The 27,140-nt window shown below is 40.2% G+C and overlaps 1 protein-coding gene across 2 annotated transcripts in view; it reads left to right on the top strand.

The window, feature by feature from the left end:
• Window positions 1-27,140, top strand: part of adcy2b (adenylate cyclase 2b (brain)) — a 47,756-nt gene that overhangs the window by 5,438 nt on the left and 15,178 nt on the right. For both annotated transcript variants that reach the window (XM_028597483.1, XM_028597482.1), the window contains exons 3-16: window positions 6,466-6,663; window positions 10,888-11,049; window positions 12,048-12,197; window positions 13,897-14,045; window positions 15,412-15,523; window positions 16,570-16,697; window positions 17,529-17,687; window positions 18,874-19,006; window positions 23,761-23,937; window positions 24,047-24,087; window positions 24,217-24,297; window positions 25,540-25,609; window positions 25,934-26,031; window positions 26,755-26,839. In XM_028597483.1, coding sequence (XP_028453284.1) covers window positions 6,466-6,663; window positions 10,888-11,049; window positions 12,048-12,197; window positions 13,897-14,045; window positions 15,412-15,523; window positions 16,570-16,697; window positions 17,529-17,687; window positions 18,874-19,006; window positions 23,761-23,937; window positions 24,047-24,087; window positions 24,217-24,297; window positions 25,540-25,609; window positions 25,934-26,031; window positions 26,755-26,839 — 1,743 coding nt within the window. The remainder of the gene's footprint in view (window positions 1-6,465; window positions 6,664-10,887; window positions 11,050-12,047; window positions 12,198-13,896; window positions 14,046-15,411; window positions 15,524-16,569; window positions 16,698-17,528; window positions 17,688-18,873; window positions 19,007-23,760; window positions 23,938-24,046; window positions 24,088-24,216; window positions 24,298-25,539; window positions 25,610-25,933; window positions 26,032-26,754; window positions 26,840-27,140) is intronic.

The raw sequence follows: 27,140 nt of genomic DNA, 5'->3' as shown, positions 1-27,140 counted from the left end.
ATGATTGTTTTGCTGCTATATGTTCCGGACGATGTGTAGCCTTATGCCTTTTTCTGTGTGTGCGTCATGCGCTCTTTTCAATCAGATCGTGGGGGGGGGGGGGTGGGGGGGGTGACCAGTGACCAGTGTTTGATTGAAGTGACAGAACTAGTGATGCACCGATGTGAAAATTATGGCCGATACCGATATTTACCGATGTCGATAACTCTGTATAGAATTTTTTTTTTATGACAATCAAATAAAGAACTATTTTCCAAAACGCATTTTTTTTTACTTTTGTGATTTATTTTCCGAAATGACTGATACTGGGCACCTTTACCTGTGTGCAAAATATGACTGTCATCAGATTTTCAGAAGAAAAAATTTATATTTATATAATTATATATAATTTGGCATTGAACCGATACCGATGTGTTAAAAAAATGACCATATCAGCCGATATTATATCGGCCGCCGATATTATATCGGCCGCCGATATATCGTGCACCACTAGACAGAACGCCCAAAAGGATGAGTTCAGTGACCATCCAGTGTGTTTTGGAGTCTGTTTAGTGACACTGAATTATGAAGGGTGCTATTTGATGACTGGTCATTACTAATATTGGGAAGCATCAAGCATGACCCCCTACCCCCACAGTGATTAAGCGCTCGCTCGGGGCTGTCACTAAAGTCCTGTTACATTCAATTGAACCACATAACAGGGTCGAACCTCCACCTAAATCGATTCCTTTACTTCTATTTAAGACAAATCAATAGAGCTTATTGCCCCAGCCGGTCGATTTAATTCTCCTTTGTCTTCTTCTGGGGGTGTAGTCTTGTGTGTTCTCAGGTTAACAATTACAATCTCTGCTTCTATTTCCCATCATTCACACAGTGTCAATCAAAATCATTTTTCCAATTTGTTCCTATTAATTAACAGACAGTCCTGTCTGTAGTTATGGAGTGGTTGCTCAGTGAGGCGTGTGTATTTATTACTGCTGAACGAAGAAGAATGGCAGGAATAAATAGAGGGTAGTTTTGGAGCTGGGGGCCAGGCGGCGGTGGGAGGGGAGGATGTTGTTGTAAGTGCTCTGGCTTTATCAGTGAGCCAGCAGAAACTCAACCAAAGCAGCACTAATGCTCCCAAAATGACTGCAAACTTTTATCTTTCTTGCGGCGTTTTGAGGACATAGACCCCGTCCATCCATACTGTACTGTGTGTGTGTGTGTGTGTGTGTGTGTGTGTGCGTGTGCTTGTGCGCGTGTGTTGTTTGGGTGTGTTTCTGAGGAAGTCTCTCATTTCCTTCTCAGACTTATCAGCATTGTTTTTAGAAAATAATCATTATTGTTCTTTCTTTTGCCTTAAAATTGTATTGGTATTGGTGTTTCATTGTCACGTCAAATCTCCCTGGAAGTAACAGAGACATTTGACATATGTGTGATGAGGTCTTAATCTGCAGTATTCGGTGTCTGTGTTGTATTCCTACTATTGCGTGTGTGTGTCTTGTGTTTTTCAGTTTATGCTCCTTGCAACACATATTCTTGATATTATATTAATAACATCTGTAAACACTGATTTTGTGCCATCTCAGTGACAGATTGATAGATGCAGGGCAGTGAGAGCAGAGTATTTTTTCGTAATGATGGATCACCACTCCATTACTTGGGGGCAGGAAGGTGAATGAATGAGGTGAAATAGATGCTGTGACGTGACTGACTGAGGTGTGGTCAGAGCTGCAACACCACAAAGTACTGATGTTCTGCACGCAGATACAGGACTTCATACAAAAGATGTGGACTTAAATATGGAAAAAACTCTGACTTTTTGCCCATTTTGACTGGATAACAGATATTTTGTACCTTACCTCAGTATGTGCCATGAACAAGCCAACCATTGGTATAAACAAACCAAGACCATTAAGTCGATCCCTTGAACTCTTCTCTGTCTGTTTACTTCCAATGACAGCTAAAGTGACTTTGGTGTCCAAGATAGGTGAAGTGCCCCTTTAAGGTTGCAAAATGATTTTAAAATGCCAAATGACTGTGATTTTAAATACAGCAGTAACTCCATTTGCTTAGTATTATTATTGCTGATTGGACCTTTAAGCCTTCAAGCTAACATTCAGATTTCCGTGAAATTTGTACTTTGAGTTACAATTTCTGTCATTACCATTTTCCCAGTGTTGGGAAAGTTCACTTTCTACATGAACTAGTTCAAAGTTCAGTTCACAAATTTTAAAATGAACTAGTTCAGTTCATAGTTTTTCCCATATGTTGCCGCAAGCTATTATTTTTCAAAATGATTGCCACAGCCCACATAGAACCACAGACAGCAATTATTTTATCAGTTTTAACACTGAAACTATCCGTCAGATTTCATCTTCATTTTCAATCAGTTCAATGTGCCGGTTCAGGTTTGCTGTGGATGTGACTGAAGTGCGGATTTTCTTTTTGAAAGCCGGCGGGCAACGTTTGCACAGAAATGCAAGATTGTTCGCATCCTCACCAACCTTTTTTTCTGTTTAAATGATCATACGAAGCCTCCTCGCTGCTTCGTCGCCTCCATGCTGCTTTTTGTTTTGATGACGCATGTGGCGGTGCGACGCTGGTGGCTGGTGTTGCCAGATTGGGTGTTTTTTCCGCAACATATTAAGGGCCTGTTTACGGTGTGTTTTAGCCGTGTTTTCGCCTGGAAGGCTCTATAGAAATCTGGCACCCTATTGAACGAAGTTAAACTGAGAGAGCGTGCCGTTCACAGACACCACAATGAACGAGTTCACAGTAACGTTCATCAGGCAGTAATACAGTACGTTCAGTTCACGTTCGCCCAAAATATGAACGAGTTCATGAACTATCTGTTCAATGAACCGCCTTCAGGCACAACACTGCATTTTCCCCTGGCCTATCTTTACATGTATGTTATTTATCATTTGGCTGCTTGGAATCTTTGCTTGTATGCATGTGGTTCGATCCACTCAGCAACGCTGTCCCACTGCTGTGCGCCCTCTTGCATGGATTATGAAATTACCATTTCTTCACACTGTACTGATGAAGTCCTCCCCTGGGGTGCTGTGATGAATGGATGTACGGTCGCACAGTTGAAGTAACAAAACCTCTCATGATCTCTTAAGTACAAAAAAATGCATGATAAAAGTAATGTATTCTGAAATATTATACTGTATATTGAAATGCGTTGGTGTGTAAATCCACCAGATTTCATGACATAAGGTCCTTTATAAAAGTGATCAGGACATCACATAGGGTACATATTATGCTTCAAACTAGTTTTAATCATTTCTATCAACATCTTTTGGAGAGCAGATTGAAGAAATCTGCAGTGAATGCTGCTTCATCACGCAGTATAAATATAGAACCGGCACCAATGCATGGGAAGTGCATACTATCATGATTTCAACACAGGCTTCTGTGCCACCTCTTTGCTTCTCTCTTTCTGATAATGTATTTGGTGTGTTTGTGTCATTTCTATGCTGAATAATCTCTTTCGGCTGATGCTGCTACTGCTATACCTCCCTCTTCCCCCCTTTTTTTTCTTCCTCCCAGTATAATAGCTGGATAAGCCAGACTGGGCTAAAAAAAGGAAATAATTGTTCTGGATGACAATGCAGTATATTATGGCAGGCAGGCGCAACTCCCTCCCTCAGTGCCATGTCGAGGGAAATGGCTTTAAATGGTTTCAAAAGGGTTTTAACAGGATTAGATGGCCTACAATCAGAAATGTGCAAAGTGCAAATGCTTCTTTTTTTGTCTTGACTCAAATACATTTTTGACACAAAGCTCAGCTAGACAGGGGATTCAGGCTTTAATATTGTCCAATCTTGACTTTTGCCCAGCAATATGGTCTAATGCTACAATGGATACATAAATGAATTACAACTGGTACATGTGGCTCTGCTGTGAATATACAACGAATGTTGTTGCAATGCATAATTGTCCGTTATTTTCTTTTAAAATAATTATCTATCTATTCATTCAATTATCTATTCATTACATGTATCAAAAATACAAAGGCTCTGTTTATTTTGTATAAGAATATATCATTCAGTTTAGCTAGACATAGGTTACACACTTCCAGACATGCTATAATAAGAACAACAATGCCATCAAGTGAACGGTCATGTACCGAGCTATGTATGAATGAAATTTACTCCCTTAATATATCACACAAGAACAGTCAAATTTGCTTTAAAATTTTAGTAAAACCGCATCTTTTGACTAGAGATGTTGAAAAGATGTAGTTTGGCTACGTTTTGAACAAAATACAAAGTGAGTTTGATTTTGTTGATTTGTCTTGTGTGTCTTGTGGACTATTTCATATATTTTGATTATTGTATTGAATACTGGGTTGTTATGGACCATATTTATGATTTGCAACATGTTGGACACTTTTGTGTAATAGACTATTTAAAAAGTTCTGATTATTGCTTGTTTTATGTGTGTGTGTGTGTGTGTGTGTGTGTGTGTGTGTGTGTGTGTGTGTGTGTGTGTGTGTGTGTGTGTGTGTGTGTGTGTGTGTGTGTGTGTGTGTGTCAGGGGTCAAATTGGGTGTCACAGGGGGGACTAATAATCAGTCAGGGGGAATTTATAAGGCATGCATAGAGAAATCTGCTTAGAAATATAGGAAATATTGGATAGGATAGAACAACACAATGTAATTTTGCTAAATAAAACACATGACAAGTATTATTAATTTCAATTGTTTTTATTTTCAACGAATTTGGATAGTCATCGTGGAAAAATTAATTGGTCACGTGACAAGGGCTGGGATGATATTTTTCATAGAATCGTATAAAAAATAAAGTGCAATACACTTTCAAACTTCAACATAGAAAACCTTGCTGTACACAGTTTTCAGATGATAGGAAACAGATGGGTAATTAAGTGGTGAGCGAGCAGCTCCCTACCTAACCTGCAGTTGCATGTTTGTGTGTGAGTGTGTGATTTGGGCAAAATGTGGGTCTTTGACGCACCAACGTCCACTCAGGTATCCCTGTGGTGTTTAAATTTGCCGACATGCTCACATCCTCATTGGGATTCAGTCTGCGCTCCAGGCTGACTGTATAGCTGGTGTGGCGTCAGCAGTTAGAACCCATGGGATCCCTTCGCCAGACTCTGACTAACACTACCTGTTTTACATCACGCTGATACACCAATACACAGCACTCTGCTCTCTTCCTGTTTTTGCTCTGGACAAATAGCTTCTGCTATTCTCAACAAGCAGCTCCAGTCAATAAACTGTCAAAACAGCATCAAATTCAAGGTTGAGTCCGTAACATCTTTTCATTCTGTTTCATAAACGTTGCTCCAGTGAACTGCATGTTCTCATTTTCTGTGCTCACACTAATGTTCATGTTACTGTTAAATCGGTGACATCTAGTCTCACAGTGGCTTGCTAATTTAGCATATACAGCTGCTGGACCTGTCAGTGCAATCATGACTTTAGAATAACTTAAAATGGTTTGCGTGGGTGTCGGGTAGGATCAAGTCTGTGAAGGTGTGCTCTGTGCTCAGTGTTTGGAAGCCCTAAGTCCTCTTGTCGATGGGATTTTTGCGAAATGTCTTTTAGTCAAAATCAGAAGAGGTACTTTTGCCACAGAATGTACAATTATGTTTAGCGCACACACACACATACACACACACACACATACGCAGGTATAGGGACAGGCCAAAAGGCTAAGGATGAAGACATTAAAAGGGCTGAAAGGTGCTGCAGTCTCCTCCTGTTAACACTAATAATGTATTGGGACACATTCAAACTTAACCTGAATCTGAACGGTTGATCATTTTGCAGTGTCTCCATGTAAGAACATTTCATTGACCCACAAACCGTGAAAGTTTGGCCAAAATATTAGTGTAGTGATTGTGAGAAGTATAGTGGAAATACACTTTAAACTGTAAAAAAAAAGTTTTGGTCAAAGAGAGCGAGATAGTGTGTTTGAGTGTGTGTTTGAGTGTGTTGACAGCTTCTAAATGCTGACTTTGACAGTGTGAGCGCAGAAGTGATGCTGTGGCACATTCTCTGGGCTCAGACTGTCTGCCGAACTGTGTGCCGTCTGTTCATCTGATTGTGTGTGTGTGTGTCAAGGACTGAATGTCCTCACTAGAACACAAAAATAGGGAGAATTCTCCTTAAGTAAGCACCGTTTTGTGTTATTTTAAACTTGTTTGTTGGGTTTAGACAGTTTGGGGTTAACATCTGTTATAAGTCTAACATTGTAGCATACAATGTGCTGAGGTCGAGCATGATTCAGAGTGGTTACAAATCCACATGGTTACAAATGTACCCAGTGGACAGTTTTCACTAGTATATTTGTATTACAAATTGTATTTGTTTGTGTGAGTGGCCTACTGAATATGCAAACAGGGAAGTACTGCAAATCAGTGTGTCCAGATTGTGATTGTATTTAACCTAAAACTGTATAAACCAATAATTCTCTCTCTCTCTCTCTCTCTCTCTCTCTCCCCCAGAATACAGAGGACCACTTGACGTTCTTGATCACGGTTCCCGCTGCTCTCTTCCTCTTCCTGTCCATCTTCATCCTTGTCTGCATTGAGTCGGTCTTCAAGCGGATGCTCCGCCTCTTCTCCCTCCTTATATGGGCCTGTCTGGTCACCATGGGCTACCTGTTCATGTTCTCAGGAGGAATACTCAGCCCCTGGGACCAGGTAGATATGTGTTTTATGAGTGTACCCGTTCTCACTGTAAATTAATCAAATACAGCAGCTTGGTCAGTGGCCCTCAGCGTCTGATCATGTTAACATCAAGTTAAGTTACCTTACATGACGTGCTTAACTAATGTCACATACATTTACCCAAACCACGACCTCTTCCTAAACCCAATCAAGTAGGCTAGGTTTGTTGCTTAAACCTAATCCTACCCTACATAAAACATTATGCCATGAGGCTGAAGCTGCATGTCCCCGGTGAAAAGTCCCCTCATGTAGAAGTCGTGGAAAAAAACGTTTTAAATGTAACCTGTAAAACCACAAAACAATGAAGCATGAAATGTTACTACTGGACATGCTAAACTTGCATCTTACATTCAGTGTAAAAAGTAACTAATTACTTTTGGTAAAGTAATTCAATTACTTTTAAAAGAAGTGACTATTAACTGTAACTAATTACTAATTTTCAGTTAGCTTTCCCAACACTGCTTACATTAGAGCAGACGGATTGCTGTTTAATCCGTAGGCTACCTTACATCTCAGCTCTAGTATTTTTGGTAAAGGAGACAGCAAAAATAATAACAAGTCACCATCTAAACTCCTGTCCTATATGGAGTATTGCTTTCACTACAGCCCCATAGACATCATGTCGGCATGTGGAGATCTTTAAGATTGACAGGCCTGCTGTGTAGTCACGGTTTTGAAGTTACGATTGAACAGTCATTGTTCAGGATAGGGGTTTAAATAGAAAAGGTCAAAAAAATAAACTAACCATATTACTGTACCTGCAAAGACAATGCATAAAATAAATCACAGCAGTACTAACTTAAAGGCATATTCCAACTATTTATTATTACACTCTCATAAAGTTGGGGGTACTCACAGCAGACAGATTAAAACTGGAATCAGCAGAGATATCCTGACTTTTAGTCTCTATGGGTCAAACTCAAAAAATACTGCAGCCTACAGAAATGCAAGCAATAGCATATTTGACTTTCCCTGCCTGGTAAATGCCCCATTGAAGCACACAGTAAATTAATTCACAACTAAGAATTAAACCTAATACATGTGTGCTCATGAGTGTTCTTTAGAGTGTGTGTGTGTATGTGTGTGTGTGCAGTCGAGAGTGAAGAATTAATTTCACATGTGACAGGTGTTAATGAGGCCTGATGAGAGCTGGAGGTGAGCAGATCAGCAGACAGACACATTAGTTTTCAGTGCCAGACTCCTTCTTTCTCTGTCTCAGGAATCCTATTTTCTCAGTCTCGCGCCCTGTCCCCCCCTATTCATCACATCCCATTTTCTCTCCCCTGCTTCTCCACCTGCCTCCTCATCTGCTGTTAATACCCCCTTCCCCCACTCCACCATGCCCAAACTTTCTTTCCCTTCACTCCTTCCCACACTCTTCTAGGAGATATTTTTATCATCAGCCACCTGTGAGAGCATAATCATTCTGCATTATTAATCACTCTATTCTGCTCCCATGACTCTCCAATGTATACCCCTCTGTCATGCTCTCTAGATCTATCTATCTATCTATCTATCTATGGAAAGACGGAATGACAGGAAAGGAAAGAAAGAAAGGAAAGACAGGAAAAGAAAGAAAGGAAATAAATAAAGACTTTAATAAAAGAAAAGAAAGAACAAAATACACTTGTAGGAGAGCAAAAATCCAGTGAAAAGAGAACAGCTGGATTTGCAGCCCGCTCAGTGGGTTGGATTGATTGTGATTACTGAGGGAACAGCATGTCTGGTGGAGAACACAGAGCTAATAACAGTGAAGGCCTGAGAGAGAGAGAGAGAGAGAGAGAGAGAGAGAGAGAGAGAGAGAGAGAGAGAGAGAAAACGGCTCTTTTCAGAAGGTTGATCATAGCTGGCCACACCTGGTTCCTCAGAATCATGAAGCTGAGTGTGTGTGTGTGTGTGTGTGTGTGTGTGTGTGTGTGTGTGTGTGTGTGTAAGTGAGTATACATGTTGGCACATATTCTTGCAAAAGACAAGGGTGCTTGCATCCAGAAATGCTGCCAAGCTCCTTAATGCTAAAGCGAGCAAAGAGCAAACATTTTTTATGTGGGTATTCAAGGATGCATATCTGTGCGCCTGTGTGTTTGTACGAAGTGAGCGTGTGCTGCTTTTTGTCTGAAACACAGAGGAGGGTTGGGTACTCGGAACAAGAGAGTGCAAGAAAGTAATTGAAGAAGCTGAAGTGAGGCGATGGCTGCAGCTCCAGTATTGAGGTGTTTAAGGGTTTATTAGGATTCAGGCCGGTGTGCTGTGGAGGTGATGTGTGTCGGCTGTCTGTGTGGCCGACAGAAGCAGGTGACGCACCTGAATATGGACCGCCATTATCGATTCCCAAAGCAACCCAAACAGGCTGTGTGTCACGCACTCCAACTGCCCTCTGTCCTACGTTTTCTGTAGAGGTGGAAGTTCAGTGTTATATACAGGACCTTCAAAACGCTGCATCTGCTCCGACGTCATCATCCTTCCCTGTTGGTTCCCCTAGCAACTGAAAGCCACACAAAACACCTCTCTGCTCTCTGTGTTCAGGTCTTCTTTTAGAAGGAACTCGGCCATCCAAACATTCACTTATATCCAATGTTCTAGTCATGTTTTTGCTTGATAAAACACACATCAGTGGTAGGAGTAATAATTAGCTTGTAACGCTTCACCAGGCAAGCTGTCACTGCAAATAATGTTCATAATGTTGATGTCATAAACAATGTGAGTAGCATGTGAAGAGCTCTTTCCGGATAACACTTTCCTTGGAAGTTTTTTTGTTGAATTTTTTTTAGCATATGTGATTAGCTCCAAGTTGTCACTCTCAGTGGATTTGTGTTTGTAGACCGACTCTCTGAAGCTGAAAGACACAGGAAATAAACAGACAGGCAGGAAGGTCAAAGTTCATCTGGTGTCCCAGTTGAAACTGTGACCTGTTTGCGCTGGTTTGCCACCAAATCATAACAGGAAGGGACGGACTGACAGCAGGGGAAGTGGGCGAGGCAGAAGGTTATGGCACGAGGTATCGATGAGCAACACAGTAGGAACACACACATCTACACATGTGCACGTCACACAGGAAAATGCATACACACACACACACACACACACACACTCCCAAAGTCAGAGCAGATGGGAGGTCAGAGTAATGGGCTTTGATGGAAACCTGGAAAGAGAGAAGACTAAATACAGTTAGGGCTGCAGCTATCAATTCTTTTTGTAATCGATTAATCTAGCACTTTATCGATCGATTAACCAATTAATCGGATATTTTTTTTTTGCGTTTTTAAACAACCAAAACTAGGGAAAAAAGCAAAATTTTTGGAAAAAAACAACATTTGTATTGCCTACATAGCTTACAATATCATCTCTCAAAAACTAAACATATTAAGTGCATTTAAGTGCCATATTACATTGTTTTTAAAGATTTTTTTTCAATCAACCTCAAACTAAGGCATACATTAAACATACACAAACATTACATTAAGTTGTGCAACTTAACTTTTTTTTTTTCAACCTGACACTGATCTGTATATACAGTAGGCCTATATGTAAATCGTTTCAGCCCTAAATACAGTAAAGAAGCAGGAAGCTCCATCTAAACATTCCCCACAGTACAGTACTGCAGTCTTACATCCATTCCCATATTGAAGGAAATGTTTGAGATTGTATCATTGTATTATACTTCAGTATCCAGTTGTTATTTGTAACAATGAGTGAGCAGCCCACTCATCTCTAATAATGTATCATAAGATCAGAAGTTTAACGTTTAATATTTTTTGTGAAGACTGGGCAGCCCATTCAACTCTAATAGGTCTGTTCTGTATTTAGGCAAAAAGCAGACAAAGAGGGAAGATGCTGAACAGAAATCTCTGGTGGGATTCAGGCATTTTTGTTGTCTATATTTGAGCATTGCTGTGGTCATTACTGCAATACTTGTATAACCATGCATATCAGCACAAGATTGGTTGACCTGTGACGTTAACGGTAATTTCAGGGAATGCTGTCCACTATGCTAGTAGTTCTGTAAATCAGACAACAATCATCATAGCTGAAGCATGATGGTGTTGAAAGTTTTTTGGCTATATATTTCTCTCAAGCAGCAGCTGAATAATTTAATGCACTCTGTTTACTTATATTAATAGAGCGAGGGAAAGCTACAAAGTTGGAGAAAAGAATGTTTAGACAAATGTGCCCCTTTCCCTAATGTTTCCCTGTTTCCAGGTGTCCTTCTTCCTGTTCATCGTGTTTGTTGTCTACACCATGCTGCCCTTCTCCATGAGAGGGGCCATTATCGCCAGCGCCATCACCTGCTTCTCGCACACTGTCACCCTCAGCATCTGTCTGGCCTCCACCGTCACAGAACTGGAGCCTCTAGTCTGGCAGGTAAGACAGATAATTGTCCATGTAAAATGTAACTGTTGAAATCTACAATTTACACAACTTCCTGCTTCTATGGCAGATGTGGCCGAGAAAATGTTTCTGTGAGCTTCCTGTTTTGGTTTTCTGAAGGCCTAAATTAGTGCTTCACCGCACTATTAGCTGTGACTCTAGTTAATTTTTTGAAAACAAAATTTGTAGAGAAGTTTTATGCACGCTTAAAAATGTAAGGGTACAACATTTTATTAAGGCCTGTGTGAACCTATCCTGTATCATCGGGACACAGCACATTCAGCAAAGCCTCCAGAGTCAAATGACCGGCCTTTTAATGAACTCAGCGAACAGCTCTTCAAACACTGGTTCCAAATAAACCTTCTGTTGATACAGTTACAGCACAAAAAAGTCTCACCACAAAACAGAAACCTCATAATGCTTTTTAATAACACACCAAACATCACAGACCAATAACTATAACATCGGTACATTTAAATTAAGATACGGAAACGTGCCAGATAACAAAGAATTGATTTTGGATCACATGACATGCATGAGGCTGTGACTCTTTCTAATCAACCATCAAAGTAAACACATTGATGACACACGATCAGGATAGTCTCTCTCTCTCTCTCTCTCTCTCTCTCTCTCTCTCTCTCTCTCTGTCTGTCACACACACACACACACACACACACACATATACACAGTGGAAAAGCACAACAGCAATAAAACATGCTCGGGATGCCCTTGGATACAGCACTGCAGACCAACCAATTGACATGCAAGGCCAGATTTTAAAGAGCTTGAGGTTGACATAGTGGTGGAAAAGCGCAGTCAGAGTGTGGGCTCTGGCCTGGTTTTTACGAGCTCATAATGTAGGCTCAAGTGGAAGAAGGTAGACAGTGGGGAAATTACACATACAGGTATATCTGTAACATGCATCACCTCCTGACATTATTTTAATGCCTTATTCTGTGTGCGTGTATGTGTGTATGTGGTGTATGTGGCAGATCTTAGCCAATGTGATCATCTTCAGCTGTGGCAACCTAGCCGGGGCGTACCACAAACACCTGATGGACCTGGCTCTCAAACAGACCTACCAAGACACCTGCAACTGCATCAAGTCCCCCATTAAGCTAGAGTTTGAGAAGCACCAACAGGTACACACACACACACACACACACACACACACACAAATATAGATTTGTGATGGACATGTGATTAAACTCTGGTTTCTGGGAATGCCTGTGACACATTAAAGATGGTGCTCCTGGTGCTAAAATGTTTCAATACAAGACTAAAACATTTTAATAAATAACAATCTATCTGATACTTTAGTTTAGTTACAACTATTCTTAACATCAACTCATTACTGTAATATCTCTGTTTTGGTGAGCCACACATACTGGATAAGAGCCCAAATTAATTTCAAACTTGTTGCCAAAATATGTCAGGGATGAGGAGTTGGTAAGTCGGTCATGTCTAAAGAGGCATTATGCAGTGTGACATTTGCCCTGACATTAGCCATTCTCTCCAACCAGGGAAATGACATATAAAATGACACATTAATAAGTGGTGGTCCACTCATTATGGACTAGCTAGGATTCTCTTTTTTGGAAACATGTAATTTGATGTATTTCCTTGCTAATGGTAAAATACATAATTTATCATTGATATATTATTTTTTAATGTATGTTTATGTAGAAATATTACAAATATCAAAAATAATTTAAGTAATTCATGTATATGTATATATACATGTTATATATGTAATTTATTCTACGGGCGGGCAGTACAAACTCAGACAAAAAAATAGTTAATTTTTATTTTTCATCTGAGTTTAGTTGTAAAAGACTTTAGACACTTTATGAATATTTATGTGTGCTTGTAGATGGTATTTGAACAGGAAATATATATCTTTAGCAATCATTTTTGTGTTGGATATGTTCACTGGCATAATGTCTATGCATTTGTGTGTGTGCGCGCATGTGTGCGTATCAAATGCCAGTGTAAAATTAAACAATGCCAAATCTTATTCAATAGCGAAATACAGATCACTTTCATTTATTAATCAAACACATAATGAAGTTACAGTACAATCTCTTCAGGCTATTATAACCCCTCTGCATGCTCACAGTAAAGTGTTAATATTGCTTCAGTACTACAATAAATAAATAAATAAGTGCAAGTGGTGTGGATTTCTATTTTTAGTGCATTCCCCCAATCCCCTCTCTCTACTTAATTTGCTGCTGTGTTTTAGGAAATGAGCCCGTGGTGTGTGAACAATGTAATGAACCTCTCTGCTGTGAGCCGCATTTATGAGTCACACCCCCTCAGGCAGCAATTCGCATGCACACACACACACACACACACACACACACACACACACACACACACACACACACACACACACACACACACACACACACACACACGCGCGCACACACACACACTCTCACACAAACACACACACATGCCTAAACACTCACGCACGCTCAAAATCACCCTCAAACAATCCTCCATCTGATGTGGATGGTGCTAAATTAAAGCAAAAACACACAACTACCATGTTGTGTAACTACCATGGTTACACAACAGCTATGAGTGATGGATATTGCATCTCATCTCATCGCAATGTCTCTGCCTCAATCTCACTTTTGTACTTGACTTAAGCTTTCTGTGCTTAGTGCTGACCAATTAGCCCCAGTGAACCATAATTAAGGACATGTATAAATCTATTTAGGAGGTTAAATATTCTCTATCTGTGGACAACAACCGCTATATTTATATGTACTTATGTACTCAACTGGCTTTCATCCCTACCCTGCCATCCTTATCTTCCCCTCTCTCTGTCCTCAGGAGCGTTTACTGTTATCCTTACTGCCAGCTCATATAGCCAGAGTGATGAAAGCCGAGATCATCCAGAGGCTGCAGGGACCCAACTTTGGTCGAACTGAGAGCACCAACAACTTCCACAATCTCTATGTGCAGCGGCACACCAATGTCAGGTAAGAGTCCTTCTCCATTATCTGTGCCTCCACTTAATAAATGTTATTATTTTCTGCTCCCCAATACCATCCTGTCCGCCCCTTCGTCACTGCTCATCCCTCGTCTTCTTTTGTCCTCCCCTCTTTACGTGCTCTCACATTTGGATTGCTTCTATATGGGCTTCTCTCATCCTTTATCATCTCCCTTCAATTCTTCTCTCTTCTCTTCTCATCTTCTCTTTTTTTCGCCATCGTCTCTACATACCATCTTTATCATTATGGCCAAATTCAATTTAGAGTTAATCTGCTTCCATTGTACTCTAAGGTCACTCCGTTCTTGATGATGCCATCCTCTATACTGTGGAGGTTCATAGAAACAAATCCAGGCTGACCATAAGAGCCTCTCCATAGAATGTAGTTTTCCGTCATGCTGGAGCCTCAATAGTAAATTAAACAATATCATTGTCCTTTTTAAGAGGGCCTCAGAAGGATGTGTGCGTGTCTGTGTGCGTGCATCAGGGTGTGTGGGTGTATGTGTGTAGGTGCATGTGTGCGCTCATGTTGATCTGCCGATCATCCTTCCAATAATAACAGATTTTCACATCGTAAGGCTCAGTGAAGAGGGCAATCTTCCAGAACAAAGAACTGACACCCAAGGACATGTGGCCGTGTGATTCTGCTGGGATCCTCCTACACTAGACAGTTAGTGGAGAGCCAAACACCAGCCAATGCATCCACTATCCTGTCCACAGCTTTAATAATTGCTTGTTGGTTACATTGTGTTTTTTTATGCTTATTGAAAGATCATTCAGTCTCTTTGGAAAATCGTCAATACTTTTGCAGACTTTTCATATTTTCCGAGGAGCTGGAGGCATAATGTATAAAGTGCTGTTTGTTTGGTATGTTTTAGAATAAATCTAATGTACATGTAAAATATTAATAGGTAAGGAAGTGCACAATATTAGCATGATGGGGAAAAAAACAGCTTAGCTGCATAATCTAGAGAAGTTAGCTGCACTCTGGATATAGCAACCAGCTCAATATGTGTCTTGCATTATTTCTTTTTATTGCATTGGAACCCTGAGCAGAAACAAATGTGTTTCACCAAACCTGTTAGATTAGCATGACAAAAGTGCTCACAAACTCAATGGGTTTGTGGAGAACAACAAGTTAATTCAATGCAAGTGCAACAAATACTGAAGAGCTCTATATCCATGTTACTCTATTAATAAAATGACCCCCAAGGATGAAAAATTGTATCCCTTTCCTCATACAGTACAACGAAAAACTTGGTATGCAGTGAATTGTGTGTTATTTGAATGGTTGTGTTATTCAGTATTGCGATATTAACCCTGTTATTTGTTGTTGTTATTCTGGTTTTGTGCAGCATATTGTATGCCGACATTGTGGGCTTCACCAGGCTGGCCAGTGACTGCTCCCCAGGTGAACTTGTGCATATGCTGAATGAACTTTTCGGCAAGTTTGACCAGATTGCAAAGGTAATTCAAGACAAGCCCATCCTTATTTATGCATAACATTTCATACACAGTGACACTGTGTGCTTCAGATGGAAAAGAAATCATAGCAGAAATGGATGAAACGGTAGAAAAGAACAGTATCATATCTCCTAAAACACACATATGCATACACTGTAAGAGGATCCTGTAAAGAAGTCATCTGTGTTAGAGAGGGAGACAAGATGCCATTTAAACTATGATAAGTAAACCAATAATTGCCATGTAAACCATGAAAAGCATGCATTACAAATTCCTTAATTTCTAAAGCCTCAATGAATCAACCCAATAACAATCAACCCACACAATCATAAATTACAGTATGGCTTTTTTGATCAAGAATTCATTTTGGATTTAATTGGATTTATGTTGGATGTTTAAGACATAAAATAACGTGCTTTTTTTGTTCACAAATTGCTAAGGTTACCTGCCTATAACAGTTGACCTAAATTGAATAGTGTGCATAAATTGGTGAATTACGCAACAACCAAGAAGAGAGAGCAGGATTTGTCTTGTGCTGTCAATCCGAAGAAGCACGGCCTTGAAATGAATGTTTTCTCTGTCCTGCGGCCAGTGTTGGCCTCCGTACCGTACCTTCCAAGAGCGCTGGGCATGTTAACAGCTGCAGGTTGCAGCAGTGTGGGCTGGTCAAAGTGTATCTGGCAGTCTCATGGGTACTCTGTTATATGGGTCCAAACAGTTGAGTCAGGCTCTCTCAACTTTCTGTCCTCCCGTCTGATGAAGCTGCCGTTATATAAACCTGATCCAACGATGAGCTGTTACACATCCCACATGTGGAGTGAGAGCTAATACGTTATGTGTGTGGGTGTATGATTTTGGGCTTGATGGATGTAACTATGTGTGTGTGAGGGTTGTGTGGAGGTGAGAAAGAGCATGAGAAGCGTCATTTTATAAATGAAATAGTTAATTGTGACTAAAGATATTGATACTTTTGGATGGATTATGGAGTGTGATAATAAATGTACACTGCTTCCTGTACCACTTTAACCCCCTCTTTACCTCTCTTTAAGGAAAACGAGTGTATGCGAATCAAGATCCTGGGAGATTGTTACTACTGTGTGTCCGGTCTGCCTGAGTCGCTGCCTCACCACGCCAGGAACTGCGTGAAGATGGGCTTGGATATGTGTGAGGCCATCAAGTAAAATACCAGATCTCTTCCAGCTCTCTCTCTCTCTCTCTCTCTCTCTCTCTCTCTCTCTCTCTTTCTCTCTCACACGCACGCACACAAACAGAAACACAAACACAAACACGCCTGTCAAACAGATTGAGCAGAAGGAATGCCAGACTTGATTTCAGCTCTGTTTGAACTCTATAGTAAACACATTATGAATTCAATATGATAAGCCTTGCGACTGGAAAGATAAAAATTTCAAACAAATGAAAAAATATCTCCGCCGCCCCCACCCTCCCTTCTGCTCTCTGTCTCTATGTCTTTCATTCATGCCTGAACTCACATGCATTAGTTTTATAGACCAATATGTTTGCTTGCCAGCACTGACCTTTATTCACAATCATATTAAAGATGCCATGTCGTCCACCTCTGGCATGATGAAGCAGAGTCTGTATTTCAGTGCTGCTGTGAAGGATTTTCTACCCTGACTAGAATTAAATTCCAGAAGAAACACTGAATCATGTGTCACAAAATACAATATTGGTTACTGGCAGCACTGGCTGTAGTAGTGGTAGTCTATAAATGACTAGTCTCCACAGTGCTGTGTCAGTGCTGGAGTATGGTTTGGTCTAAAATGTGTCTTTTGTTGGGGTAATCTAAGAACTACTTTAAACCAATCATAATCGGCTTGGGCAGTGCTAACTCTGGTCAGATCCAGACTAGCAGTTTCCTCCTGCATCCAGTTTTTATGCTATGCTATGCTAACCCCATCCTCATCTCAAAAAAAGCAAATAAGCTCATTTGACACTTTAGTGAACTACTTCTTTAAAGATTAATTCTGCTCTGCACTCTCCACAGGAAGGTCCGAGATGCCACTAGAGTCGATATCAACATGCGTGTTGGTGTTCATTCTGGGAATGTCCTGTGTGGTGTGATTGGCCTCCGCAAGTGGCAGTATGATGTGTGGTCACATGACGTAACGCTAGCCAATCATATGGAGGCAGGAGGTGTGCCAGGGTAAGATATAACCAATACTTCAAATATTGTTTCACTTGAGCGATGTATGTTTCACTCGCTGCTTCTGCTGTGCTGCTTTGCAAATCCACAACCACAAATTAGAGTGTGGTTGGAAAACTATTGGCATGTACCTACCTGCAAGGTTGCCCGTTTCAGTTTGTAAAGCAGACAGGGAGCTATGCCTCGGGATTTGACTAACACTTCCTGCTCTCTCAGTGATTAACGTTGAGTTGCACTTAGCATTCCATGTGGCCTAAAGTAGAAGTGAGCTAGTCCCAGAGGCCAGCAGTGCACAGGTACTATTATCTTGCGTTTCAGAGCCGAGTTAGTGTTTCAAAGAGGCTGTTTTAGAGGCTTTTCACTCTGGAAAGAATAACAATGTTCAATATCAATGCTCGCTTTTTTGCTCTTTTCTTTTCGTGGGGGTGGAAATGGTCAGATTTATCAGTAATCAGCATGAAATATCATAGATTGGCCAGTCCAACCTAAAAAATATTCCTGTCAGTGTTCTAAAATCAGTGTTGGCTGAACCACAGTAAACCACCCCCTCAAATCCAAATATGAAGATACACCTGAGGGAACAACATATTGATGTGTTGCAGCAGCACCAAGAACAAGCACAATCAACATCCAGCTGAAAGCATTTCCATTTAATTCTACTGTATGAATAATGTTCTTCCCATTGCTAACTTGTTTTACATCAGGAAATACACAGGTTTACAGACTGACATGGAACATTGGATATATGTCTGCCCTAAGTCTACCCTGTTATAAACATTTTAGTCAATTATAGCCACCCACCTCATTTGACCAATCAGCTCTTCATTTATTATGTGGGCATTTAGCTCTGCCATCCTAGCACTGTAACAAGCATGGGTAAATTGGCTGGTGGTTATGTGTATGCTACACAGAAAATCAGCTCGCTAGTGCCACCACGTTGTCTCACTGGACTGCTAATGGTTTTATCCGCTGTTATGCCTGCTGAAAGATAAAAAACATATTCCCATCTCTCCATCTCTCGCGGTTTGCAAGGGTAACAAACATAGCTGAAAAGGGGGTATTGCAGGTTAGTGTACTTATAAAGCTGGAAAGTTAATCATGTTTGAGAGAGCTGTTAATGGCATAATGACGCAAGCTCTTAACCTGTCATCATCTGTCCTTTTATCCCTTCCTGTCTCATCTCCAGAAGGGTCCACATCTCGTCAGTGACGTTGGAGCATTTAAAGGGCTCATATAAGGTGGAGCCTGGAGACGGACAGATCCGAGACTCCTACCTGAAAGAACATGGAGTGGTCACCTACCTGGTCATCAACCCCAAGGTTAGATACCATCACCAACATTGTTTTAAACAATCACACAGATTTAGAAAGTACCGTCAAAGAGTTTACTCTAACACAAGAAAGAGCAGAGGATGTAGCCGATTATTACTTAGAGAGTAAATATAAATCTTGGGTGACTCCGTTTTTCAGCCACATTAGAGGTGTTGCTCTATGAATGGCAATGTTGTTTACTCAGGGTGCGTTCACACCAGCAAATGGGGATCCAGCAATTTTCTGCAGGGTTGTGCGGTGGCGGGAGTGTCACTGAAATGGCCCTGTTGTGTTTTTTAACCCCACCACCAGTGTAGCACTTTTCACATTTCACAATTACAGTTTTTCGTACGATCGTTTATAGATCCAGACATTTCCAACCCCACTTGAGAGCAGCTTAATTTTACGGAGAAAGAGAGAAAGAAAAAAGAGACTGTGCTTTGTTGTTGCAGGAAAGGGAGCTGCTAGCATGTCTGTAGACTCTATTGTTAGCATGTATGACATCACTTCTTAAAAAGAATTGCTCACTTTTACATGTATTTCTTGTTTTATTCATTTTGTGTTTTTATTTTATCTTTCCATTTTAAAGAGATTTCTAGTAACATTCTAGTCTACATGTACTGTATACTGTGAAATGTTATTGCTATTATTATATTCTTACAAATTAGCGTAATAGCTCTACAATAAGTCCTAACTTTATGTGACGTTCAGTTTTTGTTTCATTGTTGAAAAGCTCTGTGGGGGTTCTGGTGATTGATGGTGATAAGGTCTTCCTGTTAAAATGTCCAACCACTGTCCCTAACCCTGGCCAAAAGCAATTACTTCACAGACAATATACTACATAATAATGCTGTCCTTAGAAAACCATGTATCTCCAAATTTGGTGCTTTTGAATGTTTCAGATAAACTGTAGGTTCTTGAAGTGAACTTTTTGAGCTAAATAAACTGTTCAAAAACCCAGTGGCTTAGCTGAAAAATGTGTGGTCACAAAGCTGAAAGCAAGAATATTTATCTTAGTTCATGAAAAGTTGATGTTTTGGAGATGCATGGTTTGAAGATATTATATTCACTCTGACATATCACTATGACATACAGTATACAGTATCCTGTATATGTAATCATTTATGATCCAGTTTGAATATTCACATACAGTAGTATGCAGTTTGCATACTCCTTATAGAATGTGTGTTTTGAGTTACGACTTGGGTTTTCATGTCAGTTATAGTACAAAGTAGATATAATGAGTTAGAATGCAAAAATACGGCAACACTGCTCCACATTTGGGTGTGCAGGCCAGGTTACACATAAAATCCTACGCCACCTTCTCATCCAGCCAAGAGGACAGCAAGCAGCTAAACAATATAACAATATAGGAAAATAATACTAGTGTGCAGTGAACCAAAGACACTATTATCAAGTGAACAACATCTCTGCAAGTGTTCAGTCAGTCGCTCTACTGAGAGGAGATGATGTTTGAAGTGAAGTCCCTTTTTGCTGCTTAAGGCATTGTGGGTGGACTGAGACATAGTGCAGCTCCTACTGTCAAACCAGGACATAAAGGGCTGGTTAAGGACATTTAAGATCTGCCTCTTCTGTGAACTTTCTGCTGAGAATATCGCTATGTAGAATATGTTGTTGGCATCCAGTCTGTGCTCAATTCTCTGGCTTGGCAAACGAAGAAAAAAAAACACGCTTAACAGTCCTCTGCCTTTCTAATCCCTCCATAACTCGGCCAAGATGCACCCACCCCCTTAAATATGTGCACTAAGGCCTTCCTTTTTTCTCCTTCAGGCAGCCGGTGGTCATTGTCTGCTTGCTTTGTAGACTTCAAGGTTCTTCTGAGTGGCAGCTCTTTTCTGAAGAATAAAGGCCTTTATGCTTTCTAGTGCATCTTTTGGAAATGCCACCAGTGACACAAAAAGCCACGGTGTCTTTTCAGCATTGATTCCTCCAAATCTGCCCCTTTTCGTCCTGTTCTTTTCATCTTCTGATTCCTCTCACAAAGAGCTTGACCAAGCATTGGTAGCTTTCCCTTAAAGTCACTTTAAACACCCTTGCAGTTTCTGTGTAAGAAATGTGTTATTTTATCATGCAGGAGTATCAGATGTTCACTGTTCCCATAGCCTTCATGGATGTTGTGAATATTATCTATAACAAGATTGGATAAAGAAGAAGTCATCTTTCTGTGTCCAACAAAAATGAACATATTTAACACAGTTGTTGTAATTCCATCAGCTGTGGTTCCCTTTTAAACAAGAGGTTATTTTGGCAATCATACAAGCTGCATGTTGTCAGCTGCCTTTTTAAAGCACTCTCTCTGTTCTATGCAGTATATTAGTGCATTTCATGAGAGATTGGCACTCACCCTGTTTGCATGTGTTCAGCTTTTTTCTGGTATCACATTAAAAAAATGCAGTGTAGCAACACTTGAGTAGAGGGACCTAATTAACTTTTGCTTCATGCAGCCCCACAGTAATCAAATAAACTAGCAGTTTTAGTCCTAACCTGAGTCTCTGGGTATTTAAATTGTCTTCTTCCAACAGTTTGAGTTTACAGGATTCCTCTACAACACAGACGAGATGCTACTCTCTATCCTTTACTGTAATTGAGATAGTTTTCAAATATCAGTATATCAATATCAGATATTAAAAAATAAAAAAAAGACTGTGGGTGCTAAGTGACATTTTCAAGAAGCCCTGAATGGATCAAAGTCAAATATGGAGTATGGATCACAGGAGGTGTCTTCTCCACTGTCATTGTCATTGATTGTCACTGTCAGATCTGTTCAGCGTACCCGCGGGAAATGAACACCGCCATTATGGACAGCGTCTTTTTTTCAATTCTTATAGACTGATGTGCCATGCTTGGTCAGTCATAATGCCTGTCTCTATGAGCAATTTTAAATGAATAAATGAACGTCGTCTGACTAATCCTCCTAGATTTTACCTATTCCATTTTGGCAAAAGCACGTGTACTTTCACTGCTGTATGACTCTATGCTGGGCAATGATTCTGTCAACAGTAAAATGGTGTGGTGTTGGTAAGAGAGACACACACTTTGTGCCAAAATAAGAGGAGAGCTGCATCGTTCTCTAAAATGGTTTGAAGTAGCTCAAAACATTGACAGGCAGGTCACATATGTCAAGAGCTGCCAATGTAACACTGTTCCCAAAGTACCTAGTGCTTTTTACTTTAACATGGACTGCTGTTGCAATATTTATTTATTTCTACTCTTAGAACATCAGCTTGGTCAGAAATGAAGGTTTGTGCATGTGGTCCCAGAAACACAATGTATGTTTTACTCCAAAAGATCATTTAAAAAAATATTAACAGCTAGTGTTTTTCAACTTCTGTGAGGTTGACTTTTTGGAAAACTATACTTTTTTGGTAGAGTACATTGCAGGACATAGTATTTTGTAGATAAATGCAAACTCAGATTGTATAATAATATTGATAATAATAATACACTTTATGAAGCACTTTTCATACAAGAGATGTAGCTCAAAGGGCTTTACAATAAAAAAGCAAGACATTAAAACAAGGGCAGATAGACAATAAAGTTAGACACTAAAGTAGATTTAGTAGATGATAAAAAATGTAAGTAAAAGTAAAAACCGAGACTATTAAGAATAACAGTAAAAAGGAAAGAATTAGTAGAAAATAAAGAGAATGACATCATTTGAAAGCCAAGTTAAAAAAAATAAAAATGTTAACAGAGCCATCTCTTGTAGCTTTTGGTAGGATATTCCAATTGTATGACATTGACATTGTGCATTGTTAACTTTAATTCAGTTGCACCTCAGTTTACCTTTAATTCATGCATGACATGAATTAACTAAACCTGTTTTAAAAGGCTTCACAATGAGATGAAATGATCGCATTGTTAAATTGTTCAGGTATCAACATGGGTTACACGAGTGTTAAAGCGAGGTTATGCAACTTTTGAACATAAAATTGTCTTCCACTTACAAGTGTTAATTGGAATTTATAAGCAATAAAACACACCCTTGCTCAGTTTCATACACTCAGCCAACTTCAGATAGATTTAGACAGTTGTGACCAAGTAATCTTAGCTTGAGTCCCAATAAGTCTCAAGTCATTTGTGTAACCTGGCCTGCACACCCAAGTCTCAAGCAAGTCTCGAGTTATTTATTTTTGGGCAAGTCGCAGGTTATGTCAAGTCAAGTTCAGTCCTTAGTTAAGGCAAGTCAAGTCACAACTCAAGTCACTTTTTTTCATCACTGAGTGTTTGTTAGAGCTTTTCAACATTTCTTTTGAAAGTTCTTTTTTTTTTAAACTTTTTTTTATACTGCACCTAGCAGCACCTTCAAATAACCATTCATGGAAATCTAACATACACAGACACACTTCACCATTGAATGAACTGAAAATACTCTCAAAACATAAAAAACATAAAAACTTATGAATACATGCAAGTCGTCCGAGTCATCATGCCTCATGCACAAGTCACCTCTCAAGTCATTTATTTTTTGTCAAGTCGCAAGTCATCAAAATGGTGGCTCGAGTCGATTCGAGTCCAAGTCATCAAGTCTCATGTCCATATCTCTGGATTTAGGTAAATCAGACTTTATGTAGCAAGTCCGCTACCTATGCTACCATATCACATAATTGTCAAATGTGACCACAGGGGCCACTGTTTCAGCAAACGTTACATAATCTGACTGTTGGTTCCGTGTCATTCAACTGACAACAAAGTCAGTAATGTCAGTCATCATCTGTGTCCTTCCCCGTTGGTTTTCCCAGACTGAGAGGCACAGCCCTCTGTTGGCTGTGCGCTCTCGTCCCTCTCTGGATGGTGGGAAGATGAGGGCGTCTGTCAGAATGACCCGATACCTGGAGTCCTGGGGCGCTGCCAAGCCCTTCGCCAACCTCCACCATCGAGACAGCATGACCACAGACAATGGCAAGATCAACACAACTGTAAGTAGTACAACGCAGTGCTCTCTGTCTTTCATACATACACACACAACTTCCCACACAGCTGCAGATATCAGTCATTAATAGATTAACGGTCTGATTCCTGTTTCAGGACGTTCCAATGGGGCAGTACCACTTCCAGAGACGAGAAAGGTGAGCTAGGAGCAATACCGCGTGTATAATCTTAACACATTGCTTTATAACATTTCATCACACATATGGGAGCTCCTTTATTCTGTCTGCATTCTGTTTGAATCTGTCCTTCCTTCCCTTCTACCCCAGGTCCAAATCTCAAAGGAGGAGGTTTGAGGAGGAACTCAATGAGCGAATGATACGCACCATCGATGGCATCAACTCGCAGAAGTAAGCATCATGTCTGCATCACTCTTCACAATCACAGGTCATGCACAGTCACTTCAGATAAAGGTCCTCCCAGTACAAAGCATGTTGCATTTTACAAAGCATGTTGCATTTTACAAAGCATGTTGCATTTTGGATAGGCCCGACCAATTGTGGTTGGGCCTTAAATAAAAAACGTTATAAAATCACTGTTTAACCTAATAGAAATGACTGACTAATATACTGTTATATATATTATATGTGCCTACATGATAAAGATTGTAATAGCTTGATGCTCTTTAAATATGTTGTTGCACTGTAAAAAGTTTCGGTGCAAAGGACGGACCTAGCCGCAATCGCTCTCCTTGGTTCTGACCAAAAGAAGAGCTCTTTGGAATCTCCATTACGCACCATACCTGGCTGTGCTATCGCGCATCTCTCCTAACCTAAGGCCTATAGACTGTAAAAGTGGTCAGGAATCTAATATTTCCCCCAAACATAGTTTAGTATAGGGGTATAGGGTATAGGGTATTAAGGTACCTAAACAACGACTGTTGCAACCTTGTCCTTTACTGGAAATGATTTTCACACTCTCAGATCACTTGGAGCTAGCCTAGCATACCGACAAGCTACATCCGATCCCAAACCTCACTGCTGAACTTGCGTAGAAACATAAAAATAGACATGACCAGCTTTTTTAAATTGTTTTTGAAAACTAACCATTTAGGCTATTTTAGCACAAATTATGAGATTATTTGCCGATTTATTTTTTTTTTTATTAAGAAAAGTTTTGGGTGGGCGTGTTGAAAAGTGCCTGACGGGCCTAGGCCCACCCATAACGCCGTGCCTGGTACGAAGTACAATAGTGGAAACATTAAATCAGCATCTACGCTGAGAAAAATCTTCAGGAGTTATCTGATTATGGTACGGAAGTTATTATATACTGAACTATAATAAATATAAAAAGTCAGTCTAAGAACATATGTTATCTTGTTATTCATGAAACAAGAAAAAGCATTTGGGTTGGCTTTATTCACTGAAATAAATGATGTCTTTGCAAGTGTCATAGAATCGTAGCTATTTTAAAATTGTAATAAAGTAATAAAGACTAAAAATGGTACTGCTCATGTTCACCTCATACTTTAGTATTTGGCTCATTGCAGCACCATGAAGAGTTACAGAATAGTTTTCAGATAGCACATAACGCCACCCAGAGCCTGGTCCCTCTGCACTGTCTGAGTCCGTCTGATTTGCTTGTGTCTCCAGACAGTGGCTGAAGTCTGAGGACATCCAGAGGATCTCATTGTTTTTCCACAACAAAGCTCTGGAGAAAGAGGTAGGCGAGTGCATACAAAACACCTGCCAGTATTGTTCAGTGGCGTTCAGTTGTCAGTGAAACACAAGTCTGTAGGAGGCTGTACAACCCTTATAGGACATAGATTGTCCACACGACAACTTTGTCCTCACATTCCTATATTTTTTTCATCATTTATGTATTGTTTTTTGGTTCATTCCACATAGAGGTCTGGTATATTTTCATATTGTGTACTTGTACAGTATGTTTATTTTGACTTTGCCTTAGCTTGTTTTACTGCTGCTATGTTGCACATCATCATAACGTACCCAGTTTTATTTTTATTTCTTTGCCTTCTCTCAACAGTACAGATCCACAACATTGCCAGCCTTCAAGTATTACATCACCTGCGCCTGCCTTATATTCTGCTGTATATTTATAGTGCAGGTCCTCGTCTTACCCAAGTAAGTGTGCACCCCTTCACAGGATTTTACGATGCACAGTCCCCTTGGCATCAGCCAACTCCAGCTGTGGCAGCGGGTTGATGTGAAAAAAAAAGCCATTTGGCACCAGCTGTCTCATCAACAGGACCATGCTGAAATTAAAAGAGGCAGTAGGCCAAGAGGCAGAATGCTAAAAAGAAGATCAAATGAGAGGCCAACATGTCTGGTAGTTATTATAGATCAGGTGAAATCAAAGTCTGTTGTATATTTAATAGGAGAAGAGCAATTCGCAGTCGTGCTAATTTACTGCCTCTGAGAGCCAAAGGTGTAATTCAGCATCCAAGTGGCCATTGATTGTCCTATTCACCTTTCCCTTACTCTCTTTATCTTGGCTCCGTGTGTCGCTGCATCGCTCCACACAATTATACGTGACATCATCTGTTTTATGGCAGGGAGCCCTATATCAGCCATATTGTGTTCCTCCAGAGAAAATGTGATACACAAGCATAACTGCATTACGAAGCACTGTACCATCCACAGTTCTGCTTACTCAGTGTAAATGGATTGCAGCTCTGACATAGAATACATTAGAACCTGCACTACATTTATTGCCCTGGACGGCACTGCAGAGGGCCAATGGGTGCCAAGAGGGTTTAGAGTAATGTGTGTGTGTGTGTGTGTGTGTGTGTGTGTGTGTGTGTGTGTGTGTGTGTGTGTGTGTGTGTGTGTGTGTGTGTGCTGCAGAACTGCTGTCCTGGGGATCTCCTTTGGTCTGGCATTCCTGCTGTTGGCTTTGATCCTGCTTCTATGCTTCGCTGGTCACATTCTGGTGGGTTTGCATAGATTTATTAGTTAATATACACACACACACATGCACACATACACTACATGCACACACGCTACACATACTCAAACAACAATTTGGAAAGTACCTTTATTTTTTCTTTCTTATGGAAATCCTATTTGCACAAAGTCCCGTTGTTTTATATATGATGATGACACAATCATTTTCCTACAGGTTGACATCATTAACCTTAACACTTTAAATGTTTATTGTAGAATTGCTTGCAACTTAATTTCTATAAAAGAAAAACAAAATGGAATGAGATTCTCCATGTCAGAGTCAACAC

Source organism: Perca flavescens, chromosome 14 (genome assembly GCF_004354835.1).
Source record: "Perca flavescens isolate YP-PL-M2 chromosome 14, PFLA_1.0, whole genome shotgun sequence".
Taxonomy (NCBI): Eukaryota; Metazoa; Chordata; class Actinopteri; order Perciformes; family Percidae; genus Perca; species Perca flavescens.
This window is presented reverse-complemented; position numbering and strand designations above follow the sequence as displayed.